The sequence below is a fragment of the Saccharomycopsis crataegensis genome (genome assembly GCF_037102585.1).
Source record: "Saccharomycopsis crataegensis DNA, jcf7180000000074, whole genome shotgun sequence".
Lineage (NCBI taxonomy): Eukaryota > Fungi > Ascomycota > Saccharomycetes > Ascoideales > Saccharomycopsidaceae > Saccharomycopsis > Saccharomycopsis crataegensis.
In genome coordinates, this window is record NW_027043821.1 from 148264 (window position 1) to 170328 (window position 22065).

The following is a 22065-nucleotide window of genomic DNA, read 5'->3' on the forward strand; positions in this document are numbered from 1 at the left end:
AAAATAAACACTATCAATCACTAGGCTCTCCTTCTATTCTTTCCTTTTCTTGTTGAATAATAATATCTTTACTCAATAACAGCCTAAGATCATCAGTAACCTCATACGCATGAGGCAAGCTGGATTCCAAAGGCTGGTTTCTTTTCCCCTTATTATTCTTCAAAATCTCGGCTCTTAAAGTATTCAATTTATCATTCAAAACCCCATGATCAATGATATCCACCATCTTCCTGAACCTTAAAAATAGCAATTCAGCTCTGACTAGTAAGTCTTTCATGTCCATTGTCAAACTCAAATCATTCATATATTTCAAAACCTCGTCGAACCTTGAAAGATGTTCAATAATGATCCGTTCATGTTTCGACAATATTGCCAAACAAAAGAACAAATGGAATTGTGAAGAATAGTAATCAGTGAAGAAATTTTCCCAAAGCGGAATTATATCCTCAAACATGAATTCTCTTTTGAACCAAACCAACAACATTCTAAAAAAGAAAAATAAGTTGATCGAATCACATTTCTCCAAATGGAGAAACAAATTAGGCAACATTAACGAAACTAGCTGATTCAAGGTTTCCATTTGTGTCTTCATTCCACTTTGATCTCTCAAAAAATTTCTCTCCATTCTTTCCATAAACTTAACAAAACACCAGAATGAGATGTTATTGTCTTGGTAAACATAATAAATCACCGACAACAAATCACACATTCCTTGAACATAGCCCAAGTTCTTGTTATACTGGTTGTAGGTCAATAGAATTTCCTTCAAGTTTCGTAAATGAGGGTTATTAAGCTTGATATTATCAGCAACATCATCTTCCGATTCTTTACCATTTTCTTTATAAAGGGAGATATTCCGGTCGTTTCTATTAACATCCTTCTCAATTCTAAATCGCTGGTCCTTCCAATAAGCATCATTCTGCAATTCCTCGAGATTATCTTGCCATTTAGAAAGATACGAATTGTAATCGTCATTCAAAGATCTCAAGATTTGTTTCCTTTCGAAACTTGAACTATCCCAAGGATAAACCCCCAATAAGAATAACCAAGCTTCAGATCTTACGGTAGAAGACACGCCGCCATGGAAAATCCGCTCTTTAACTTCGCCCACAGTTATTGATAATCTGCCAGCATTGTCAAAGAATGAATCCCACTCAATTTTAGACACTTCTTTGGTACGCTGGGCTTTTTCTAGCTCTACTGCACTCAAACTATCAATTGAGGTTATTCCAAGCTCAGAGTTCAATAAATTTCGGTAGCTATCATCCAAAACATACTTCTTTTTGTTTCTTTCCGCTTCTTCTTGGATACTGAGGGCCCATTTAGCTAAATAAATATTGGCACTATCAAAATCATCGTTCAACCTTTTGATTTCCGGTCTTTGAAGGAGCTTTTTTACCGGCTCAGGACTATCATTAATCACAGTACTGACATTTTTCTTGGCTAGTTGGGAAACTCTTGCCAAAGATTCAAGAATGGTCCATTTTGCTCCAGTGAGAAATTTATTGATACTTTCTTTTGATGCATCTCCCAATAGACCTATCGGTGTCGTATCTTGCTCAACCACATTCAATGGGGCAAAAGCTCTAAGATCATCGGAGGTGGGATTGATCAAATAAACCGCTTGCTCCAAGCTTGATTTTTCCACCACACAGTATTTCTTCAAACAATCGAAAAATTGATCCCCTCCATAAAACAAATCAGCGGGGTTGTTGGAAGAAAAAGGATTAAAGTCCTTGTTTTTCATCGATTGATGCTTCAAAGTACTTTGGGATTCGTCATCATGGAAAAATAATACTGGCAATTTCTCAAAGTTTGATCGGGAATTGATGATGATTGATCCCCACCACCACCCCAAGTTTGGAGTACGTGATTGAATGGAATAAATATTTGAAATCGGAAGAGAAAAAGCATAAGATCCAATACCAGAGATGATTGATTTTTTGACGAAGAACTGTTTGCCAGTGCCATTTTTTCTTTGATACATTAACAAATGATCTTTACTGAGGTTTGCCACCTCGGCATCCTCGACATTGGTCTTCAAGTCACATTCGTTGAAAACCTCTACTTCCGTAGCACTGAGGGAATATTCTGGGGTGAAAGATACCAAAATATCTTTATTAGTAGTATTGTGTTCTTTGGAAAGAGTTAAAAACCCAGCAACATTGTCCTTCTTGTTCTTGGAGGGATGTACATAGACTTTCCCCTTTGCCCAGAGAAGCTTGACTGATCCAGGAGGATAAATCTCTTCAGGATGAGCCTCTCTCGAGGTCACTCTCGAGGTTACTGTAGGGGGGGAACTGGTACCTTCAGTTTGATCTGACATTTAATTTAATTGCCTTTGCAAAAGATAATATTATATGTGCATTTGAGAGGAAAAAAAGACGTTATTATTTTATCTGATGTGATGGATTTCTGGATCCATTTTTTTTTTTTTTTAATTAGTGACAGCTGCACGTGCTTTGCCAACCAATATATTGGTATACATATATACGGATGATATTGAATACAACAATAAGATTATCAAAAGTTCTTTGTATTGGTTAAGGAACGCTATAGGATAGGTAATTTAGAAAAAAAAAAAAAAAAAAAAAGAAATATTGTGTACGTATATGTCGGAAATCATAAAGTAACCCCCTTACTTAAAAGCAACAGAAAGAAAAAATTATTTATAACTAACCTCCTTACTTTGCTCATCTTCCCAGCCCATTTTCTTAATGAACTCTGGCAATTGACTGATAATCCTGTCCTCAATTTCATGGCCACGTCCACTAACAACCTTAAGAATCAATTCATTTAACTCGGTGGAACCCAAGATATCCACATGTTCAGAGGTTTTGGAACCGCCTCTGATATCAAACCTTTCTGGTTCATGCTTCATTTCCACAATCTTAACCTTGACATTCCCTGGGTTGTAAACAGAATTCTCTTCTCTCCATTTATGGCACATGGTATGTGTGATAAGAGACACAGTCCCGTCACCATCACTCAAAGTAACAGAGTCTTTCTCACCATAAGCCATTGAGACATTGAGTTTTGAGATCAACTTTTCCTTTTCTTCTTGATAAGTATAACTTCTCTCTGTTGGGTTACCGATACCATAAAAGCAATAATACGTCAAGTTTGGAGCGTTAGGTAGAGGACATTCCAAAGGATTAGTCCATTTAGAAGAATCTTGATTGTTTTTCATCAATTGCACAGGATCAGAAGTGATACCGTAACTATAACTACTCATCACTCTATTTTTAAACCATGATGGGGAGTTGTCCAACAAAAATTGAATGGTGTCTTGAAGTGTCAAGTTCTTAGCGGAAAATTTACCAATATGTTCCTTAAACTTAATGAACAGACCATAAGAAGTCTCTGTGGTTTTATTGACCCAAGAATCATCTGGAGAGCTTGTAAGATCGCCCCAAATTCTATCACCACCTTTTGGGATCATACTTGGGATCCCTCCAAAAGTTCTCAACATATCCACTCTTTCTTTTCTACTGAAGAATTTCTCTAATCCGTAAACGGCTACTGAGTTCAATTGCACAGTATCTTTCATTTCCCCCGATAACAATGCAGTAACCGCCTTCGGGGTACCCAAGGTAGAACCAGAGATATCAACCACTCCATCAAGATAAGTATTGACCCAATCCGGTCCACCATTACCAAAATTCTTACCGTATGCCTCAACCCACTTTAAGAAAAAGTAAATGACTTGAGAGCCCATAGAGTGTCCTACCAATATGATCTTTTTCCCATTTTGAGCATATTGGACTTCGATTGAGTCTTTTAATTTGGTGAAATACTGATCTCTTTTCTCTAAATCAAGATATGTCAATCTCCAATCATAGGCAGCCAAAGTCATTTCGTTGGGACCATAGCCCAACACCGCCAAATTGCTAACAATCTTATTCCAAATCCAATAGCCCGTGATGAAGAAATCTGCCGCTTCGAAACCTTGGGCTGCCCGGATCTTGAAGTTCGGTGGATCGAGCCCAGTTTCCGGATCTAACATAATATGTTGTAGCCAGCAGTTTTTATTCAAAAACATTGCTTTCAACATGTAAAATGAGCCCCAGAGTCTTTTACGGAAATGGGGTTCAGAAGGACATTCAGGAGTTCCGGACAATCCCCAGCTTTCAAGCCCGGTACTGATGACTCCAGGAACCATCACCACTGGGTTATTTGAGGTGTAGTTTTCTTTAACCATGTATTTCCCAACGACAAAGTCATTGGTGGTGTCAACTTGATGTTTAGTAGATTCTCCTTTTGCCTCATTGAGAGCACTGATTAAAGTGGTTGGTAAATTACCTTTCAAGTCAGAGAAATCGAAATCGAAATCGAAATCAAGAGCCTTTTGTAGTTCGATGCTATTTTCTTTGACTCCCCAAAAGGCGCTTATTAGAAGAACGATAAAAGATACCATAACAACGCCGGTTCTTTTCTTCAACCACCAAGAGGCTTCCTTAGTGGTATCTGAGGGTTTTGAAGGGTTTTCTGGTGATTCATTATGCTGCAGTTCTCTGTGCTTAGCAGAGTTTTTCTTAGGATCCCCCATAGTGATAATATGTTGAGATAAAAAAAAAGAAAAAGACCAAACTTCATAACAAGGAATGAAATGTAAACAGTTGCGGAGTTTTCGAAAATTGACAGAGATTGTGCTCAGCTAAAGGCACGCGCGGTTATGATTATCCACGAAAAATTGAATATTTTATTTATTGTTTTTGCAACAACTTTGTCTTGAATCGATGATATATATATATGGAACTATTGTGTATCATAAAATATGACGAAAACTCTTATCATTGATAATGGATCATACAGTGTCAAAATAGGCTATGCTACAGATGACCTCAACTGGTCGCCGCACATTATTTCCAATTCGATAGTCAGAACTAAGGATAAGCGTCTTATTCTCGGAGACTTGGTCGACCGGAATCAAAATATTAGTGGATGTTTCTTCAAACGACCATTCGAGAGAAATCAGCTAACCTCATGGGAAACTGAAAAACTAATTTGGGACTATTGTTTTAATTCAGAAGACTTGAAGTTACACGTGAATGATTATGGTAATGATCCCAATGATATGAACTTGATTCTTACGGAGGCACCATTTACATTACCGAAGATTACTAAGAATACCGATCAAATCATCTTTGAAGAATACGGGTTCAAGAGTTATTATAAGAACATTACATCATCATTTGTTCCGTTTAATTGGGAACAGAACGAAAAATTATACCAAACCAACCAGTTGAGCGGAGGAGATGACAAGAAGGTTTATAAAGATTACCAATTAGTGATAGATTCGGGATTTGACTCGACATATATCATTCCAGTGATTTACGGTATGGTATATTGGGAGGGGGTAAAAAGGTTGGATATTGGTGGGAGGTTCTTAACGGGATTTCTACGAGAATTGATTTCTTTTAGATACTACGATGTCACGGATGAAACCATCTTGGTGAATAATATTAAGGAACAAACGTGTTTTGTACCGATAAATTACAACCAGTCATTGGAGAAATTGAAACAGGAAAAGATAAGGCTAGGGCCAAGGCCAAAACCTGGATCGATCAATGACAACAGTATGATTGTGGAATATGCTTTACCGGATTATAAAACCACGACTAAAGGTTACTTGTTAACTGATGAATTGAGGAAAAATATTAACGATGTTGATGAGCTACAGATAATGAGACTTTATGACGAGAGATTTAGCATTCCTGAAACGTTATTTGATCCAGCGATTGCCACCATCAAGCACCGGAATGGTTTGATTAAAACTATATATGACAGTATTTATAGTTGTCCTGAACTTGTCAGACCGTTGCTTGTGAGTAATATTGTGTGCATTGGTGGTAATTTCAAGTTTTCTGGGTTTAAGGAAAGATTACAACTTGAATTGAAGAAAGTTCTACCGGTGGAGTGGGACATTAGAATTGGGATCGATGAAGATCCTATTGTTTACGGATGGAAGAGTGCCAACTGCTTGGCCACTAATCATATGGAGATGTATGAGAAGTTGTGTGTCAATAAGAGTGATTATTATGAGAAAGGCTGGGGTTATGTGAATGAGAAGCTTGGGTGTAAACTAAAAGGATGGTAGAAGGATTACAAGATAATGAACAAAGGCGGATTCCAAAAAAAAAAAGAAGAAAAAAGATTAATAATATTGAGGTGTAATATAGCGATGATTGTAATATAATACAGTTTTTTTTTTTTTTTTTGTTTTTGTTTTTTGTTTCCTTCATTTACTTGTAAACTGCTAGAAGTTTATTAAGTTTAGGATCATAAAACAAGTAGACATCAAACTCGTGGTATTTTATAAGCCCAAAACCGTCCTTGTCAATGATTGCAGAGTTACCCTTTACTATGGTGTATAAATGATAGGCCTGCTCGTTTGGGTCTTGGGTTGAGAAGTAGTTCCCGTAGTAGGTCAAGCATAGGCCATCAGAGTAGTCGATATAAAGAGCAGCTTGGGGGTTTTCGATCCCCGATGCGTTGATTCTGGAGGGGATTTTGTTAGTACTAATTGGGTTGGAGGGGAAGTAACGATGAGGATATACATACATGTGCAGGATATCCATGGCTGTTCCATAAATTGTGATAATATATCACTATTATTATCGCTACCATCCTTCCTTACTTATGTTATCGCAGATTTTGTTTGCAAAGCGACGGTGATGGCAACAACCCACCAGGGGCTCACAACCACAACCAGTTACGCAGCCCCGCGCAGCCCCAACTGACCGGAAAAAAAAAATTTCTCAGCAAAAAAAAAAAACGTCAGTTGGCTATACAAAATACGCCTCAGTCTATCACTGTCACCGATTGTTGGATATATTCCTCCCCACCCACCCAGGCACAACGATGGTGTTATGGCCATGACCGAACACTCCTCCCCCAGCCTGCGCTCCTTTCTTCACTCGTCCTCTCCCTCATCCTCTTTATTACAACCCCCAGCAGCCGCCCCTGTCGCCATCATTAGAGGAACAGCGCCTCCAGCATCACCTGCCCTGTCTTCCTCCACCCCTTTCTCTTTCTCTTTCTCTTCACAACTAACCCCTCTGCTATCCAGCAGCAGCTCGTTCCAATTCAATATAAACACCAATGCAACCTCGATAATTACCCCTAAGAATCGGATGTCGTCTCCAACCTCCCCTGGAATCTCTGATTCTCCCATCCCGATCTTCTTCAATCAATCTAAGATCAGCATGTCAAATAATTCAAAAAAGAGATCCTTCAGAGACATGGCTGAAGGCGACGAAGAAGATCAATACGGAAGAATCAATGCGTATGACGAGGATTCTGATTTTGAGTTGATTGTTTAACTGACACTATTTTTCTATTTTACTTCTACATTCTTGATAGATGATACCCCCCATGGCACATATATATATATTATGTTGACATTTCCAACAATTTTATTTTTTTAGCACTACTTTTTTTTTTTTTTTCGTTTTCTTTTCTTTTCCTTTTTGCTTGTGTTCAGACTTTCAGCTTCTTTCTAATGGTTTATCTTTGGGTTTCTAGTTTTGTTATATATTTTAATAATAATACCTTATTTTTCATCCTTCATGATTATTGCACTGCGCGCACTCCGGTGGTAATGTAATGCACCTTTTTTTTTTTTTTTTTTTTTTTTTTTTTTTTTTTTTTTTTTCTTCTTTTGTATTTGTGTGTGCAAGTAAAGTTTGATGAAGATCAATCATTTTTATTCAAGCTTCCTTTATTATACGGCTATGTTGATAGGAAGTTAGCGAATACCATATCCACTCATCACTAAAATAATTTAAAGAAAATCTTTGCCTTAAGACTACACACCCCTGACTGAATATTGAACCCCCACCCTATTATTACATCACATTAATTTTACCTGATTTGATCTCAATCCCTATATGATCATGTCACTATGGTGCCTATAGCTGATGAAAAACTAAAACTCAAGAAGAAATTTTTCAGACTAGCTCAACCTCCAATCCTTTCTCCCAATGATCCATACTGGAATTTCCTCTGGAGTCATACCTATGACTCGGACGACATCTTCCACATCTTAACTGCCAATGACATCAAATATATCAAATCCAAGAACCCCATCAATTTTTACCTGTTCATTAGAATCGTATCAGTAAGGCTAATACATTTGGCCAACCATCCTGGCTTCCCCAATACTAGTGATGCCTCAACTAACCAACTTCTAAATTGTTGTCGGTTATTGACCAGATTTTTCCCCTTCATCTTCGAGGGTCCCAAAGCCAATCGTCAAGAAATGGAAATTTTTTGGCAACGAAATAACAATGACAATTATCTCCCTGAAGATTTGAAATACCATAATACCACCAATTCCATGCTGTCTACGTCCCCCAATACCGCAACAGTTGGCTCAATCACCCCTCCAAATTCTCTATCCAATATGGTTAACGATAGTGCCAGTATGAATGTCAATATCCACAATTCCGACCAACTATCGGAAACAAATTCAAAAAAAGTAGTAATCAATGGAGATGGATCTTACAAGAAATTCAAATTACCATTGGGGGCACAACTTGTGCATGTTTGCATAGATCTATTGTTTACTAAACATTTTACAATAATGGAAGAGAACATGCACTTAAAAGGCAGAGACTTTCAACTCTGGGAGCCTGGAATTGGCCAGAATGGGAAATTTAAGGCTCCTGAATTTCTTATAGATGCTAATAGGTTGGAAATTATACGATTACTAGTAGTCTTGTGTTCTAAGACCCTATATTCCTCTCCTCAAAAAATCGTCGACAATGGGTCCAAATTTCTCACAGCCTTGGTGACTTCCCTACCCAAAATGAAGTTATTAGCCTTTATTTGCTCATTATTAAATATCTCAATCAGAGAGTGCTCCTTCTCGTCGTTTGATAACCCAATTAATGAGCCACGTTACTTATTAGCAACATATTCAGTCCAATTATTTGCGTTGACCCTAAGTTATGCAATCCCTAGTGAGGATATTGATTTTGTGAAAAACCTAAATATTATCAACCCAGGATCAGAAAACTCTCAAATATTCCCTCCAAGTAATTTAGTAAGATTATATCTTTCAAAATTACACAAGCCAAGCGAGTTACAATACATTATCAAGAGTTATTTGCAATTTCTACAAAAACCAATGATTGATTTAAAAAACACCTTAGATTCACCATCAAGGTTCAATTTGCTTCTAAAAAGTTCAGAAGCTGCAGATTTTCCAAAACTGAAGAAAATCCCCTCTTGGACTGCAGAAGTCATCATGATTTTATGGGAATTGATCCAATGCAACAAAAGTTTTGTGAAGTTTCTAGTCCTAGCAAAGAATTCCAAAACTGAAGAATTCTTTTCCAATGAAATTTTCGTTACATTATCATATTATATTTTTGCTTATGAGAGCAGCTCGCAAAACCAAAGCACAAAGAGGATTATTAGCTATCTCATTTTATATATGACGGCAGTGGCTCCCATCTCCAAAAACTTATTGAAAAGAATCAATTTAAAACTCTATGATTTGCTAATTCCAAAAAGCCTCCTTCAAAAATCCATGATTGAGAATTCAAGCATAGTTACTTATAGAGACTTTGTTGTTTACAAAGTGAGCTGGAAGTTGGTAAATGATGTCAATATGTCCGCTGATTTACTCACTCCTACATATTTCGAGTTGTTGTATAACCTTGTTCCAATAACAGTGGTCAATAATAACAATGAAAAAATTAAAAACGATATCAATACCTTTGATGATGGGTTGTCTTATAATTGTTGTTCCACCTTGACTCAACTAATTATCAAGTTAAGTTCCCGGCTGACGTTATTGGAAAACAAAATGAATCCAGATTTGTTGAGCCTTTTGATAAGATCAGTTGTGAATGCAATATTGTTCAATAGGTATCATTTGGATAAAGTGAAAATGTTGGTAATTTCAGCGGTAAAAAATGAGAGAACTTACAGAAATGTATTGCATCTAATTTTGAGCATGATTGATGAAAGCGATGAGCTGGGACACGAATCAACAAGGAATGGGAATGATCATGGCAATGATGATATTGATATGACTCTAGCTCAAGAAGATAATTTTCATGATTTAGAATTATATCAGGCATTTAGACCAGTTCAGCCAGTGGGAATGTCTGAAAAAGCTAAAGGAAAACTACCAATCAATGCATCTTTATCTCAGACTTGGAATGGATCAAAATGTATCAAAATTCTTTTAAGATTCATTGAAATTATGAATGCTGCGAATATTTCTGGTCTCAAAAATAATACCGATTCATTTGAAACTCCAAAAAGTTTGATGTCAAAGATCATTATTCCCCAAAACATGAACTCGGAAATTATGGGAATTGACAATGTAAAAACTTTTCTTGGAAACACCAGAACTTACAAACCGTTAAAGTTCAATTGGTCAGCAGTATCTTTAGGATGGTATCTTAGTGTATTGTGGGGGAAAATATTTATCACTGAGGAAGCAGTGCATTTTGAGTTTGAAGATGCCAGTGTCAATGGCAGTGGGTTGTTGCCAAGTGGCCTAGTATCTAGTCTCGAAGGTTTTTGGATTGGTAATGACAATGGTATGGTATCTGAACATGATGGCAGCACTTCTAATTTACCAACATCAACCGTCGGACGGCTTTTCCTGAGATTTGGTTGGGAAAATAAACAAGACGGACTGAAGGAAAATGGGGACGACTCTATCTCCAAGAAGGCAAATGAGCTGGATCACTTACAAAAAGTCATTATGAATACCAATTTTTTCAAGCACACAAAGGTCACTTTATTTAAAATAAAGTCTGCAAACTCAGAAAAGTCAGTTAGGAACTTTAGTATACCCCCTGTTGATAAAGATGGTCATGATCTTGATGCCAATAATATATTTAGTTTAGATAATATGACCAATAATCTTATGAACCATTTCTCGATGTTAAGGGGAGCAAATATATTGAAGACAACTGAAGAAACCAAGAAATACAGAGATGGTGATTAGCCTGGTTAGAGTTTTAGAAAGGCTATTTTAGATTTCTCATACCCATGGCTCTATGTTTTTTCTCCTACTTGAGTTGAAAAATTCAAATTAGGGCAAAAAAAAAAATAAATAAAATAAAGAATACAAGAATCAATTAATAGAATGAGAAAAAGTATCGTAAAAATATCATAGTTATCATATAATCAATTTAAATTGATGATCAACTTTGTAATGGAATATACGTACAGAAGAAAAGTATATAAGAAAAAAGAAGAATAAAAGAACAAATAAAACAATATATGAGAGAAAGAATATGCGACAAAATGCTCATAGATTCCAAAATTAATTTTGGAGAAACAGAGAGAGGGACAAAAAAAAACGTAAAAAAAACAAAAAAAAACAGCACGGTAGTAGGAAATTGAAGAACTAAAATAGCAACAAGTTGAAGTAATAGAAAAAGAAGAAAAAAAGAATGACGGGGTAAAAAAAAAAAGGAATAAATGAAGGGTGGGTTTTGAGGTATTCATATGACTAGAGATATAAGTAAGCAAGACAAACTACGTGATGATCAACATCTTGTACAGTCAATTTACCCACACCTAGGCACGTAACACCTTTTAATAGAGATAATATATTATCTTCATAATTATCATCATCCTCATCCATCTAAGGGAGTCATGGAGTCCCTGATTTTCCTCTTCAACCTTTCTTCTTTTTGACTTCTTCTTCTTGTCAATTCAGCAGGGCTTGGTGGGATCGCTTCGTTTTCCAAATCAGCCTTCTTTGCCTCTTCGAACAGATTAATAGAGTTCTTCAACCCGTCAGGACCACTCAATAAAGCACCTTTTGGTAAGGTACCACCACTTAAAGATTTCAATTGTTGAACATTTTCCGATTCCTCACGTAAAACTTGGTACATTCTTGCCACTCTACCAATGGCCAAGATCTTTTTACGCAACGCTTGTTTTTTAGCATTGATATCATCTTCTGGTGATGAGATGGCTGCTGATTGTAATGAGGCAATCAGAGGAAGTTGAGGTTTAACAGCCGCATCAATTGGACTAGATGGTGCGGTGGTGACATCATCAAGGGTTTGAGCAGGCGCGACGGCCAACGGAGTATCTTCATCCAATTCTTCTTCCGAACAAATATTTAAAATTGAAACCAACATATCAGTGACTTTTTCCCCCACAAATGGTAAAGACCATGTGAAAACATCCATGAAATTTGGTAACCAGTATGGATGTGGAGCACTGTTAAACTGTCTAATATTCATCACATTATTTTCATACTTCAATACCGCAGCTTTATTATTATAACTGTCAAGATAGTTTGGCGCACTAAACATTGTTAAGAGAGAAATGAAACCAACGGTGGGGGTTCTTTTGTACATTCTGTAACCACTATCTTGAGCCTCGTGTGCTCTTATTATAGAAAGTAACCCAGTCCTTTGCAAGAATGCACAGGAAGCTTTATAAGTGAAAGCATAAGAACAACCTCTGACAGTATTAGCAACAAAATGATTTTCATTTGTGTCGTCATCATAATTTTCAATTGGATCGGCCCACAACAAATCACACATCAACCCTCTAGTTGGCGGCTCTCTGAATCTGTCAATTCTTCTCAAGTCATCCAAAGTTTTCAATTCCGGACTCAACCCACCATGCACACAGAAAAATTGTTTGTTCATAACGGCTGCTAGTGGTAGAGAATTAAAAGAATCTAATGCTGCTTCATAAACTGCATTGCTGTATTTATGCAAACATTCCATCTTGAAAGTAAAGTAGTCTGTCAAATGTTTACATTCATGATTCCCTCGCAACATCCAGAAAGTTTTACGGTAAGTTAACTTCAAACTGTACAAGTACAACAAGCATTCAATGGAAAAATTCCCTCTGTCGACATAATCACCCAAAAATAAGTACGAAGTATTTGCTGGGTCACCACCAACTTCAAACAATCTCATCAAATCGTAATATTGACCATGAACATCACCACACACCGTTACTGGGGCAGGAACGTCCAATAAATTAGGTTCGGTCCGCAATAATTCCGTGGCAGCCTTCAAGATCTTGATCACTTGGCTTTCATGCAATCTCCCTTCATGGTAGAAATGATTCTTCAAAAATTCGTGATTTGGCAATCCATTAGGCAAAAAAACTTCATCATCCGATGGTTTTCTAGTCACTGGGGCTGGAACAGATTGAACAATACGATTTTTGGTCGAGACTTCCTTATCTTCCAAAACGAATATCGAAAAGTCCTTCTTTGGGACATTGTGATTTTGTTTGTTCTTTAAAGCTCTAAGAGCATTATTAATTTTTTCACTATTATCCTTGGCTAAATCAGACATGACTAAGTGATGGGATTTGATTGACAGTAATTGAAATGTTATGGGAGATCAAAGTTATATAACAGGGGCAACCGTGTCAATTCAAGGAGAACCAAAAAAAAAAAAAAAGAAAACTTTTGACTTGGACAATCGGGAGATTTCAAGATAGAGATTGAAATCAATAGCAGTTGCTTGAAATGGGGAGATTTTCAAATCAAAGAAAGTATTCACTAACAGATTGCAGTGTACTGGGGATGCCTGAATGATGAGTATTCAACAATAAACAAGTCAGTGGGTAGGGCAGACGACGATGGAGAGATTAAATAAATTTCTCATCACTTTTTCCCGTTGTGGCATTTTGTGCGCCTTTGCCGGACAGGAGACGGCTCTAGGCCCTCGCTTGTTCCCCCCGACGGCCGCAGCGGAAAAAAAAAAAAAAAATTATCCATAGAGAAGAAGAGCTTCTTCAGTTTATTAGACATGTTAATGGTGATTGTTTGAAACAGAAACTAAAGAAAAAGATTACGAAATCATGTCTATTGACCATACTGAATTAGTGGAAGCCCCAAAAGATCAGAAGACTCTCCAGTTCGTTGATGAAAAACAACAGGCTAACTTTGAGCTTGGGGTATCGATGATGATCCACGGCTGGGATGATTTGAAAACCGCAGTTGATAACCAGTGGGGTGGTCCAGATAGTGAAGAGAAAAGAGACTGGATTTCCAGTATCATTGTGGAATTATTTACTACTAATAATGCGGTAGATATTTCGCTTATTGAAGAAACTTTGTTGTACGCCATGGTGGATGAATTCCAAGTGGAGATTGAAGATGATTCAGCGTTACTCGTAAGTAAAAGAATCTTTGACACATACAAGGATTGCCGAGAGAAAAACTACGATAATGTTAGATCATTATATGAAAGATGGCTAAAGAAACAAGAACAAAGACAGATCAATAGAGTGGTGGTGAATGAAGATCCTCAAAATCCAGATGTCAGTGATGATGATGATGAGGAAGATGTTGAGGAAGATGAAAATATTCCTGCCTTGGTTGATGGTGACACCGAAATGATGGATATTGATGAAGAGCCTCAACAACCAATTGTTGATGACGATGGGTTTGAATTGGTGCAAAAGAAGGGTAGAAAGAGTAGACATCATTGAACATATGATTGTGTTAGTATATTAGTTTTATATCTATTTTTGCTTTGTTTTTTTTTCATTTTAATAAATTTTGGACATTTTTTATCTGTATGACTTACAACTGTAACTGAATGGTCGTGAAAATTTAAGAAACATTACTTAATTGTAATCTAATAACATGGATTTCCTAATGAAATATATTTTGGAACCTCTTGGAAAAAGAGCAGCTTTTTTTTTTTCTCTCTCTATTCAAAAGATTTATATATATATATATATATATATATATACATATATGTTCAGTCACTTGTGTTCATCTATAAGTATTTTTTGATATTTGACAATATCTCCATATGTAGTTGCAGATCCACCACAAGCAATGACAATAACTATGTCATCCTTGGATAATTTACCGAAGGCCTTTTCAAGAAGAGAAAGATTATCGGCTGCAAAAATTGAAGCCCCACAAGCAGGCTCAACAATAATATTATGATGATTGGCAAAGCTGACGACCCCTTCAAGCGAGTTATTATCAGTGATTAAAATCAGATGTGTTGGGTGAGCCTTTGAGTTTTCCAATGATTTCAGACTGATATATGGACTTGCCAACGAAGTCGCCACGGTTTTAACATCTGATAAATAAACGACTTTACCCGCTTCTATAGCACTGTGTAATGTTGGGGCATTCTCAGTCTCTACTGCCAACACAGGAATTTCTAAACCATTTTTGATCAAACCACGAACAACCCCATTATATAAACCACCACCACCAACGGAGCATACGATTCCCTTGATCTTTGAAATCTTGGATTCGGGGATTTGGTAAACAATCTCGTCAATCATTGTCGAATGTCCTTCCCAAATTAATTCATGGTCAAATGGATGACAATAAATAGGAACAATCTCATTGAGATCAACCTTGGCAATTATTTCATTTCTCAAGAATTCATCGGCCTCACCCCAATGCTTTCCTTGAATAATAACTTCTGCACCAGTTCTTTCGATTTTTTCCTTCATTCTTAGCTTGGTGGTGATTGGCAACACTACAGTACAAGGTAAGTTGTAAAAACTTCCTGCTGTACTTGCTGCCAACCCCGCATTACCTCCAGAAGATGTGAACAAATGGATCTTTTTGTTGAGACTTTGGGCTTCTTCAAGGGATTTTTGAATCAAATGGCCCAAACCCCTTGATTTAAACGATCCAGACGGCTGAGTGAATTCGCATTTAAGGTAAACATCACAGATCTTGGAGAGTTCAGCGGACTTAACCAAAGGGGTTTCCACGTAAGGTAAATTTGTTGGGGTTCTGAATGTCATTAATTGTCTCTTCTAGTTAACTGAGCTATATAAAACAATATGGTAGCATTTACAATAAGTAGCATGGAATCCAAAAATCGAGTCTCCTATACTTGGGGATTAGTCCGAGATTACATGTGCGCATAACCATTGCATGTACATCATCGTATTTTGCTGTTGAATTATTATTAACCACAGGAAGGGATGCTCAATGATCCAGAAATTTCTTATTCTGACTATTATTCTCATTTATTCATCGGTTGTAGTCAACCCTCATGGCTATATTAGCTTGTTGCCACAGCTTACACGTTTATGGGGGCTTTTTCGTCAAATAAACGCCTATATGTTTCCGATATATCAAAATAGATCCCCGATGCATAGCACTTGTTATCAAAGGAATCTGATTGGACGGGTTGCCAATATGATACTCATTTGACCAAAAGCCTGTGATACAATATTTCTTACCGGTTGCAACCGAACCATGGTATGGATAATTAAAGTGCGAAAAAATGGAAAACAAAAAAAACAAGAAAAAAACCGATGAATTATGTTTTCCCACTGGTGTGACACCAATAAAAAATGAAGACACTCACTATACAGATGGAAGAAGAGAGAAAATGCTAAAACTAAAAACAAAAGCAAAAACAAAAACAAAAATAAAATATAATCCTAATACCAAATAATACCAGGTTTAAAAGAAATCAGCATCATCATCAGACTCGCCATCATAGTCATTGTTTTGAGCAATTTTCTTAGACATGTAAGGACCATCCAATTCAAAACCCAATTTTGCATAGTAGTTTCTCACACCAACACCAGAAATGACACTGATCTTTTCAGAACCGTGTTCTTCTCTAGCAATTCTTTCAGCTTCTTCCATCAACAAAGTACCAAACCCTTGATGTTGAAATTTCTTTGGATCTCTGGAATGAACAGGCACCACAGAACCGTAAACGTGTAATTCTCTAATGATAGAAGTTGGTTGAGAAGTGAATTCTTTTCTGAAAGTGTACTTTTTAGACGCTTTTCTCAATCTCAATAAACCAATCAAGATATCCTGTTTAGGATCTTCATAACTTAAAAATGTCTCCCAACCACCATTAGCGTAATAATCTCTTCTAATCAATTCTACTTGATCTGGCTGAACTTTATGATGTACTTCTTGGATCCCAACTTCTCTGGTTCTCACATCTCTACATGTTACACCAAAATCCTTCATTCTTGTCAACGCCAATTCTCTCAAGTTACCATTATCCACACCAGAACTAACCAATGGCATTGGAATATCTCTTTGCACTCTGTAAATTCTTGTCCAAGGAGGAACCAACGCCAAGATTCTTGCCACCAAATCGATCAATGCATTGGCATTATAAGATTTATATTTCCCGCATTTCCACAATTCGTATAATCCTGTACCTCTAATAACTAAAGTTGGGTAGATTTTCAACCCGTCAGTTCTGAAATCCGGGTTTTCAAAATATTCTTTAAATTGCTCCAAGTCTCTTTCCATTCCCACGTTCGGCAAATCAGGCATCATATGACTCACTATCTTATAACCAGCATCCTTAGATACCGCAAAAGTATGACAAACCGCCTTGACAGTATGTCCACGATTTGTATCTCTGGCAACATCTTCATAAACAGACTGAACCCCAATTTCTAATCTGGTACAGCCATACTTTAACATGTCTGACAAATGGGTTTCAGTACAATAATCTGGTCTAGTTTCAATGGTAATACCCACACATTTTGTTAAAGACTGTTGGGAGAACTTGATAGCTTCATCAAGATTTAACCCTGTATAACCGGTCAAGGCATTGTGTAAATTAGCTATGAAATTCTCACGGTAATCGATAGGTAAAGACATGAAAGTACCTCCCATGATAATATATTCCACCTTGTCAATAGAATGACCCAATTGTCTCAATTGTTCCACTCTTCCTCTAGCTTGTTCGTACGGATCATATCTTGCTCTGATGGCTCTCATTGAAGTTGGTTCATACCCAGTGTATGATTGGGTCGAATATTCGAAATCAGAGTCTGGACCACCCGGACAATAAACACAGATGTTACCGGTGTAAGCAATGTGAGGACATCTATGTGGTTTACACATGACAGCCACCACGGCAATCCCCGAGGCAGTTCTCACTGGCTTGGCCTTTAGTTTTGGAATAAGATACTTTTTATACTGATCGGGAATCGATGAAATGATATCGGTTAATCTTGGTTGTTGCTTCAATTTGTATTTCTTGGAATGTCTGATAATCACCCCATTCAAATTGATATCCTTTGAAGACTGTAAAGATCCCACCAATTCCAACGAAATGTCGGCACAGGCACGGATGAACCGTTCCTTTTCTGGAACAGTCTTTCCCTTGGACTTCTGTTTCGCTACCAGAACAGCCATTATTGTTTGTGGGGAAGTTTATTTACTATTGATATCTTTAGTCAAAGAGAGAGTACCATAACAACATATCTCTTTGATTAAAAAATTTTTTTATTTTCTTACGTAATCTCGATGGCCGATTTTTTTCTTTTTTTTTTTTTTTTTAAAAAAATGTTGTGGAGCCCTGGCGGTGGAGTTTCTGACACGGTTTTGGTGAATTTTTTGCTTTCAAACCCCAGGATGATTGAAGGGTTTTACCAGACAACTGGGGCAGTATCCACACAATATATATTCCTGTTAAGGGTCACTTGAAATGTCAATTAACCTAAAGACCCTTCACCTTGTGAGTACTCTTGCTGCTTGGGAAATGTAGCTACAAATAGTTACATAATTGCACGTTTTTTTTAACAACAATCAACTAACAAACAGATAAGGCTTCACCAAAGCATAAGCACAAGTTCGATGCTTCCTCTGTACAAAAAATCCAGCAAATACCAGATCCAGTAACCCAATCTTCCACCAGTACCCATCAGAAGTCATTGTCGAACTCATCGGTGATTGAGGACGAGGGAGAAAAATTCTATTCTCCTTTGGCTAAAAAAGACTCAAACAACTCCTCTACTTATTCGGATTTGGACGCTATCAAACAATTCCTCGTATCCCCTGAGATGATTGCAACCTCGCCAAAAAAGAAAACTATGGATCAGAAATCTTTGGCTCCAGTATTGGTGCAGGGAGTGTCAGATCAAAGTCACCCTATCCAATACCAGCAACAATACTCTCCTTTGATCAAGGATGATGCGCCAATTATTGTAACAAAGCCAGATGGCAAGAAATTACAAAAATTGGTACAAGGCAGCGACAATCTTGAGCAAAGAAAAAATGCAGCTGTTGAAGAAGCAGAAGCAGAAGAAGAAGAAGAAGAAGAAGAAGAAGAAGAAGAAGAAGAAGAAGGAAGTGACAATGCCACAATAAAATCCGCTAATTCCAGTTCTTCAAATATCTCAAACAAAACAGAAAAGGCTTTGAAATACGAAGAAATGAAATTATCAGAATTGAAGAAAACCGCCGCTGAGTTATATGAACATAAATATGAGGCGGTTCCAGTGGAGGATTATATGATGGTGTTGTGTAACCCAAATAATCCCGAGGCTAAAAAGTTGAGATCTTTCTATTTAAAGAAATTCAACTGGACAATCTCTTTGTTGGATTCTTTGAGAATTCTTTGTAACAAGTTATATTTCAGAGGCGAATCTCAAAACATCAGCAGAATCATTGAATCGTTTTCAATAGTTTGGACCCAAAAATTCCCTAAAAACATTTTCGGAAACCAGTATGCCATTTATTTGATTGCCTATTCTTTGATTTTGTTGAACTCTGACTTACACTCTCCTGAGCTTTCTAAACATATTTCCAAGGAAACTTTTGTGAAAAATACATTGAATGCCCTTAAAGTTGAAAAATTATACCCAAAAGATTCCATTAGTGCCTTGAACTGTCTCAGAAACTATTATGAAAGTATTGAGATAAACGAATTAAAATTGTTGAATAATAACCTGACGGCTGGCAATGGGGGTTATCAATCTAATGGGAATTACAATCACAACAACAATAGTTTTGTGAACTTACGAAAGACGTCATTCAATGTTAGTAGATCATCTACTAGAGCCAGCAATGCAGTTTCTAATAAGTTATACCATCATGACAATGGCACAAACCACACTGGTATTGGGAAAGGTGACTTCTTGGAGGCCCCTCCGAATGCTGGTAGCATTCTTCCAAAAGAACAAGAACCAGTTGGGTTTTTACATGCTTTACAAAGAAATGCATCACACTTGAACCATAAAACTGATAGTAAATTAGATTTGAGAAAGCATAAATCCAGTGTCTCTATTGCGTCTGCTGTTAGTGCTAACACTATGAAAACTATGGAAACCTCAAACACTGTCGGCACTTACAATTCTATTAATACCTCGAACAAGTCCAGCTTTAAACATAGCGGATCTTCTAACACTGCTCTAATCAACGCCAACAATTCTATCAGCAATTCTAATTCTTTTGTTTCTTCTAGTTTAGAGGCCTCTGACGTGATTATTGAGGAAGATGAAGCTGATATGGATTTGGAATTGACTGGTCCTCCTTGGGCTAAAGAAGGGTTGTTGAAAATTAAGAAGTTTGAGAAGAACAAGAATTTCTTTGGTTTGAATTCTTCTAAATCCAATAATGTGTCTGGCTCACAAAGCTCCTCGCAGTTCAGTAGAAGTTTCTTCAATGGAAACAGCAACAGTGATGGTTTGAATAATCATTTATCTAGGACTTCTACGAATACCAGTGGATTTGTTAAGCATCATAAGAACGGCTACAATTCTTCATCTTCATCATCCAACAAAGCGCAATGGAAATTGAACTTTACCGTTGTTTCGAGAGGTGAATTGAAATTGTTCTCCTTTGGTAACAAACCATCTTCTTCTTCATCATCATCGACATTATCGAATAGCCAATTTAGTTCGCCAATGATGGATGGTAATTCGGGTAAATTACGCAAGAAGTTCTCCAAACTAAGATTAGATAAAAATAATAATGAGCCAGTAGTGATTGGTGCTGGGAACTCCCTCCCTATTGGCGGGGGCATTGGTGATGGTAACTGGATGAGAAATGCTCTCACGGCCGGCTCTTTTAGTATGATTTCCACTTATTCGAAAATTATTCCCGACGATTCGATAAATAACAAGTCGTTGAAATCAAGAGAATTGGAAACTTTCTGGGCATTGAAGTTGCCAAGCAATTATGATTTTGACGCTGATAATAGACAATTAATGTCGAAGGTTAAAAAGGAAACTGGAGCGTATATTAATAATGATAACATTTTAATTTTCAGTGCTGGTACAAGAGAAATTGCCGAAGAGTATGTGTTCACTTGCAATTACTGGGCTGCTAGATTGACCGCCATTCCAACTCAAAATGAATCGATTAGTAACAAACAGTATGGTTGGAACAATTCGTTCCTCACTTCCACTAATGCCACGAACATAATTAATACCAAAATTCACCTGTGGAATCCTCTCGTGCCTTCAGTGGTGGCTTCAACCCTTTCTATTAAGAAGCAGTTGATTGAATTGTTCAAATATGTGCAGATTTTAGAAAACTTGATTTCCGATCATTTGAAGTTGAAAGATCAGATTGATGAATTTATTCACAAGAATGCGTCAGAGAATCACAAATATTTGGTGCAATTGAATAAAGTGTTCAATTCCATCATGACCAATTGGAAAAATAAGTACAGTTATTTGGTTAATGAGCATAACCAATTCAAAGACTATGTGTTGACTTTAAAAGAGGCGATTGATTTAAAACAGAAGAAGTTGAGTGGTGAAACTAGTGATGATGAGTGATGTGATTCGACTAGTAATTTTGAGTGGTTTCTCTTTAGTTTTTCTCTTCAAAAATCTCGTTGTTTACTTATAATCTTTTTTCTTTTTTTGGCCTTGTATGGTCAAGAACAATATTTTTTTTTTTTCTTTGCCTTTTTTTTTTTTTACTTATATTTGTTTTCTTTATTTGTATTTTTTCCTCTTCTATTTGCTTAGTCTTTTGCTGTGCTCTTTGTTATTTCTGGTTATTTACGTTTCGTTTATTGCTTATCCTGCTTGTTATTGTTTGTATCTTCTTCGTTTATTTATTTTACAAGTTTTTTTTTTTTTTCAGCTCAATTTGCACACTGTTTTCTAGCCCATACTTTTTTTTCATACAACATTTTCTGATTTAGACTGTTTTCTTACTTATACCATTTGCGATATTGTTACCATTCTTTTATTCTTGTTTTTTCTCACCCTTTTTTTTTAATTGCTTTAGTCTTCCTGATTTATAATTTTTACAAATAATCAAAGCCAGGTACCCTTTTAGCTTACAAATATACTAATGTAAACAATTGGAACAAAATGCTATTTACATAAACG

The 22065-nt window shown here is 36.7% G+C and overlaps 11 protein-coding genes across 11 annotated transcripts; 5 read left to right on the forward strand and 6 right to left on the reverse strand. All coding sequences in view use genetic code 12, as the record gives it.

The window, feature by feature from the left end:
* Positions 1-13: 13 nt before the first annotated feature.
* GYP7 (GTPase-activating protein GYP7) lies at positions 14-2326 on the reverse strand (the record flags this gene model as incomplete). The annotated part of the gene is made up of 1 exon (XM_064995524.1): positions 14-2326. One exon carries the CDS (start codon positions 2324-2326, stop codon positions 14-16), a length of 2313 nt encoding a protein of 770 aa, XP_064851596.1.
* Positions 2327-2665: 339 nt separating this feature from the next.
* Positions 2666-4549, reverse strand: LRO1 (phospholipid:diacylglycerol acyltransferase; the record flags this gene model as incomplete). Its single annotated transcript, XM_064995525.1, has 1 exon — positions 2666-4549. One exon carries the CDS (start codon positions 4547-4549, stop codon positions 2666-2668), a length of 1884 nt encoding a protein of 627 aa, XP_064851597.1.
* Positions 4550-4777: 228 nt separating this feature from the next.
* On the forward strand, positions 4778-6100 carry ARP6 (Arp6p; the record flags this gene model as incomplete). The annotated part of the gene is made up of 1 exon (XM_064995526.1): positions 4778-6100. One exon carries the CDS (start codon positions 4778-4780, stop codon positions 6098-6100), a length of 1323 nt encoding a protein of 440 aa, XP_064851598.1.
* A 145-nt stretch (positions 6101-6245) lies between these two features.
* DASC09_019240 (uncharacterized protein) lies at positions 6246-6581 on the reverse strand (the record flags this gene model as incomplete). The annotated part of the gene is made up of 2 exons (XM_064995527.1): positions 6246-6501; positions 6565-6581. The coding sequence occupies 2 exons, from the start codon at positions 6579-6581 to the stop codon at positions 6246-6248; spliced, it is 273 nt and encodes a 90-aa protein (XP_064851599.1).
* A 291-nt stretch (positions 6582-6872) lies between these two features.
* On the forward strand, positions 6873-7325 carry DASC09_019250 (uncharacterized protein; the record flags this gene model as incomplete). The annotated part of the gene is made up of 1 exon (XM_064995528.1): positions 6873-7325. One exon carries the CDS (start codon positions 6873-6875, stop codon positions 7323-7325), a length of 453 nt encoding a protein of 150 aa, XP_064851600.1.
* A 581-nt stretch (positions 7326-7906) lies between these two features.
* Positions 7907-10975, forward strand: ECM30 (Ecm30p; the record flags this gene model as incomplete). Its single annotated transcript, XM_064995529.1, has 1 exon — positions 7907-10975. One exon carries the CDS (start codon positions 7907-7909, stop codon positions 10973-10975), a length of 3069 nt encoding a protein of 1022 aa, XP_064851601.1.
* A 637-nt stretch (positions 10976-11612) lies between these two features.
* Positions 11613-13307, reverse strand: CNA1 (calcineurin catalytic subunit A; the record flags this gene model as incomplete). The annotated part of the gene is made up of 1 exon (XM_064995530.1): positions 11613-13307. One exon carries the CDS (start codon positions 13305-13307, stop codon positions 11613-11615), a length of 1695 nt encoding a protein of 564 aa, XP_064851602.1.
* Positions 13308-13818: 511 nt separating this feature from the next.
* TSR2 (Tsr2p) lies at positions 13819-14451 on the forward strand (the record flags this gene model as incomplete). Its single annotated transcript, XM_064995531.1, has 1 exon — positions 13819-14451. The coding sequence occupies one exon, from the start codon at positions 13819-13821 to the stop codon at positions 14449-14451; it is 633 nt and encodes a 210-aa protein (XP_064851603.1).
* A 279-nt stretch (positions 14452-14730) lies between these two features.
* DASC09_019290 (serine/threonine dehydratase family protein) lies at positions 14731-15744 on the reverse strand (the record flags this gene model as incomplete). Its single annotated transcript, XM_064995532.1, has 1 exon — positions 14731-15744. The coding sequence occupies one exon, from the start codon at positions 15742-15744 to the stop codon at positions 14731-14733; it is 1014 nt and encodes a 337-aa protein (XP_064851604.1).
* Positions 15745-16414: 670 nt separating this feature from the next.
* Positions 16415-18130, reverse strand: ELP3 (Elongator subunit ELP3; the record flags this gene model as incomplete). Its single annotated transcript, XM_064995533.1, has 1 exon — positions 16415-18130. One exon carries the CDS (start codon positions 18128-18130, stop codon positions 16415-16417), a length of 1716 nt encoding a protein of 571 aa, XP_064851605.1.
* A 292-nt stretch (positions 18131-18422) lies between these two features.
* DASC09_019310 (Arf family guanine nucleotide exchange factor) lies at positions 18423-21501 on the forward strand (the record flags this gene model as incomplete). Its single annotated transcript, XM_064995534.1, has 2 exons — positions 18423-18452; positions 18544-21501. 2 exons carry the CDS (start codon positions 18423-18425, stop codon positions 21499-21501), a joined length of 2988 nt encoding a protein of 995 aa, XP_064851606.1.
* Between the last annotated feature and the right edge of the window lie 564 nt (positions 21502-22065).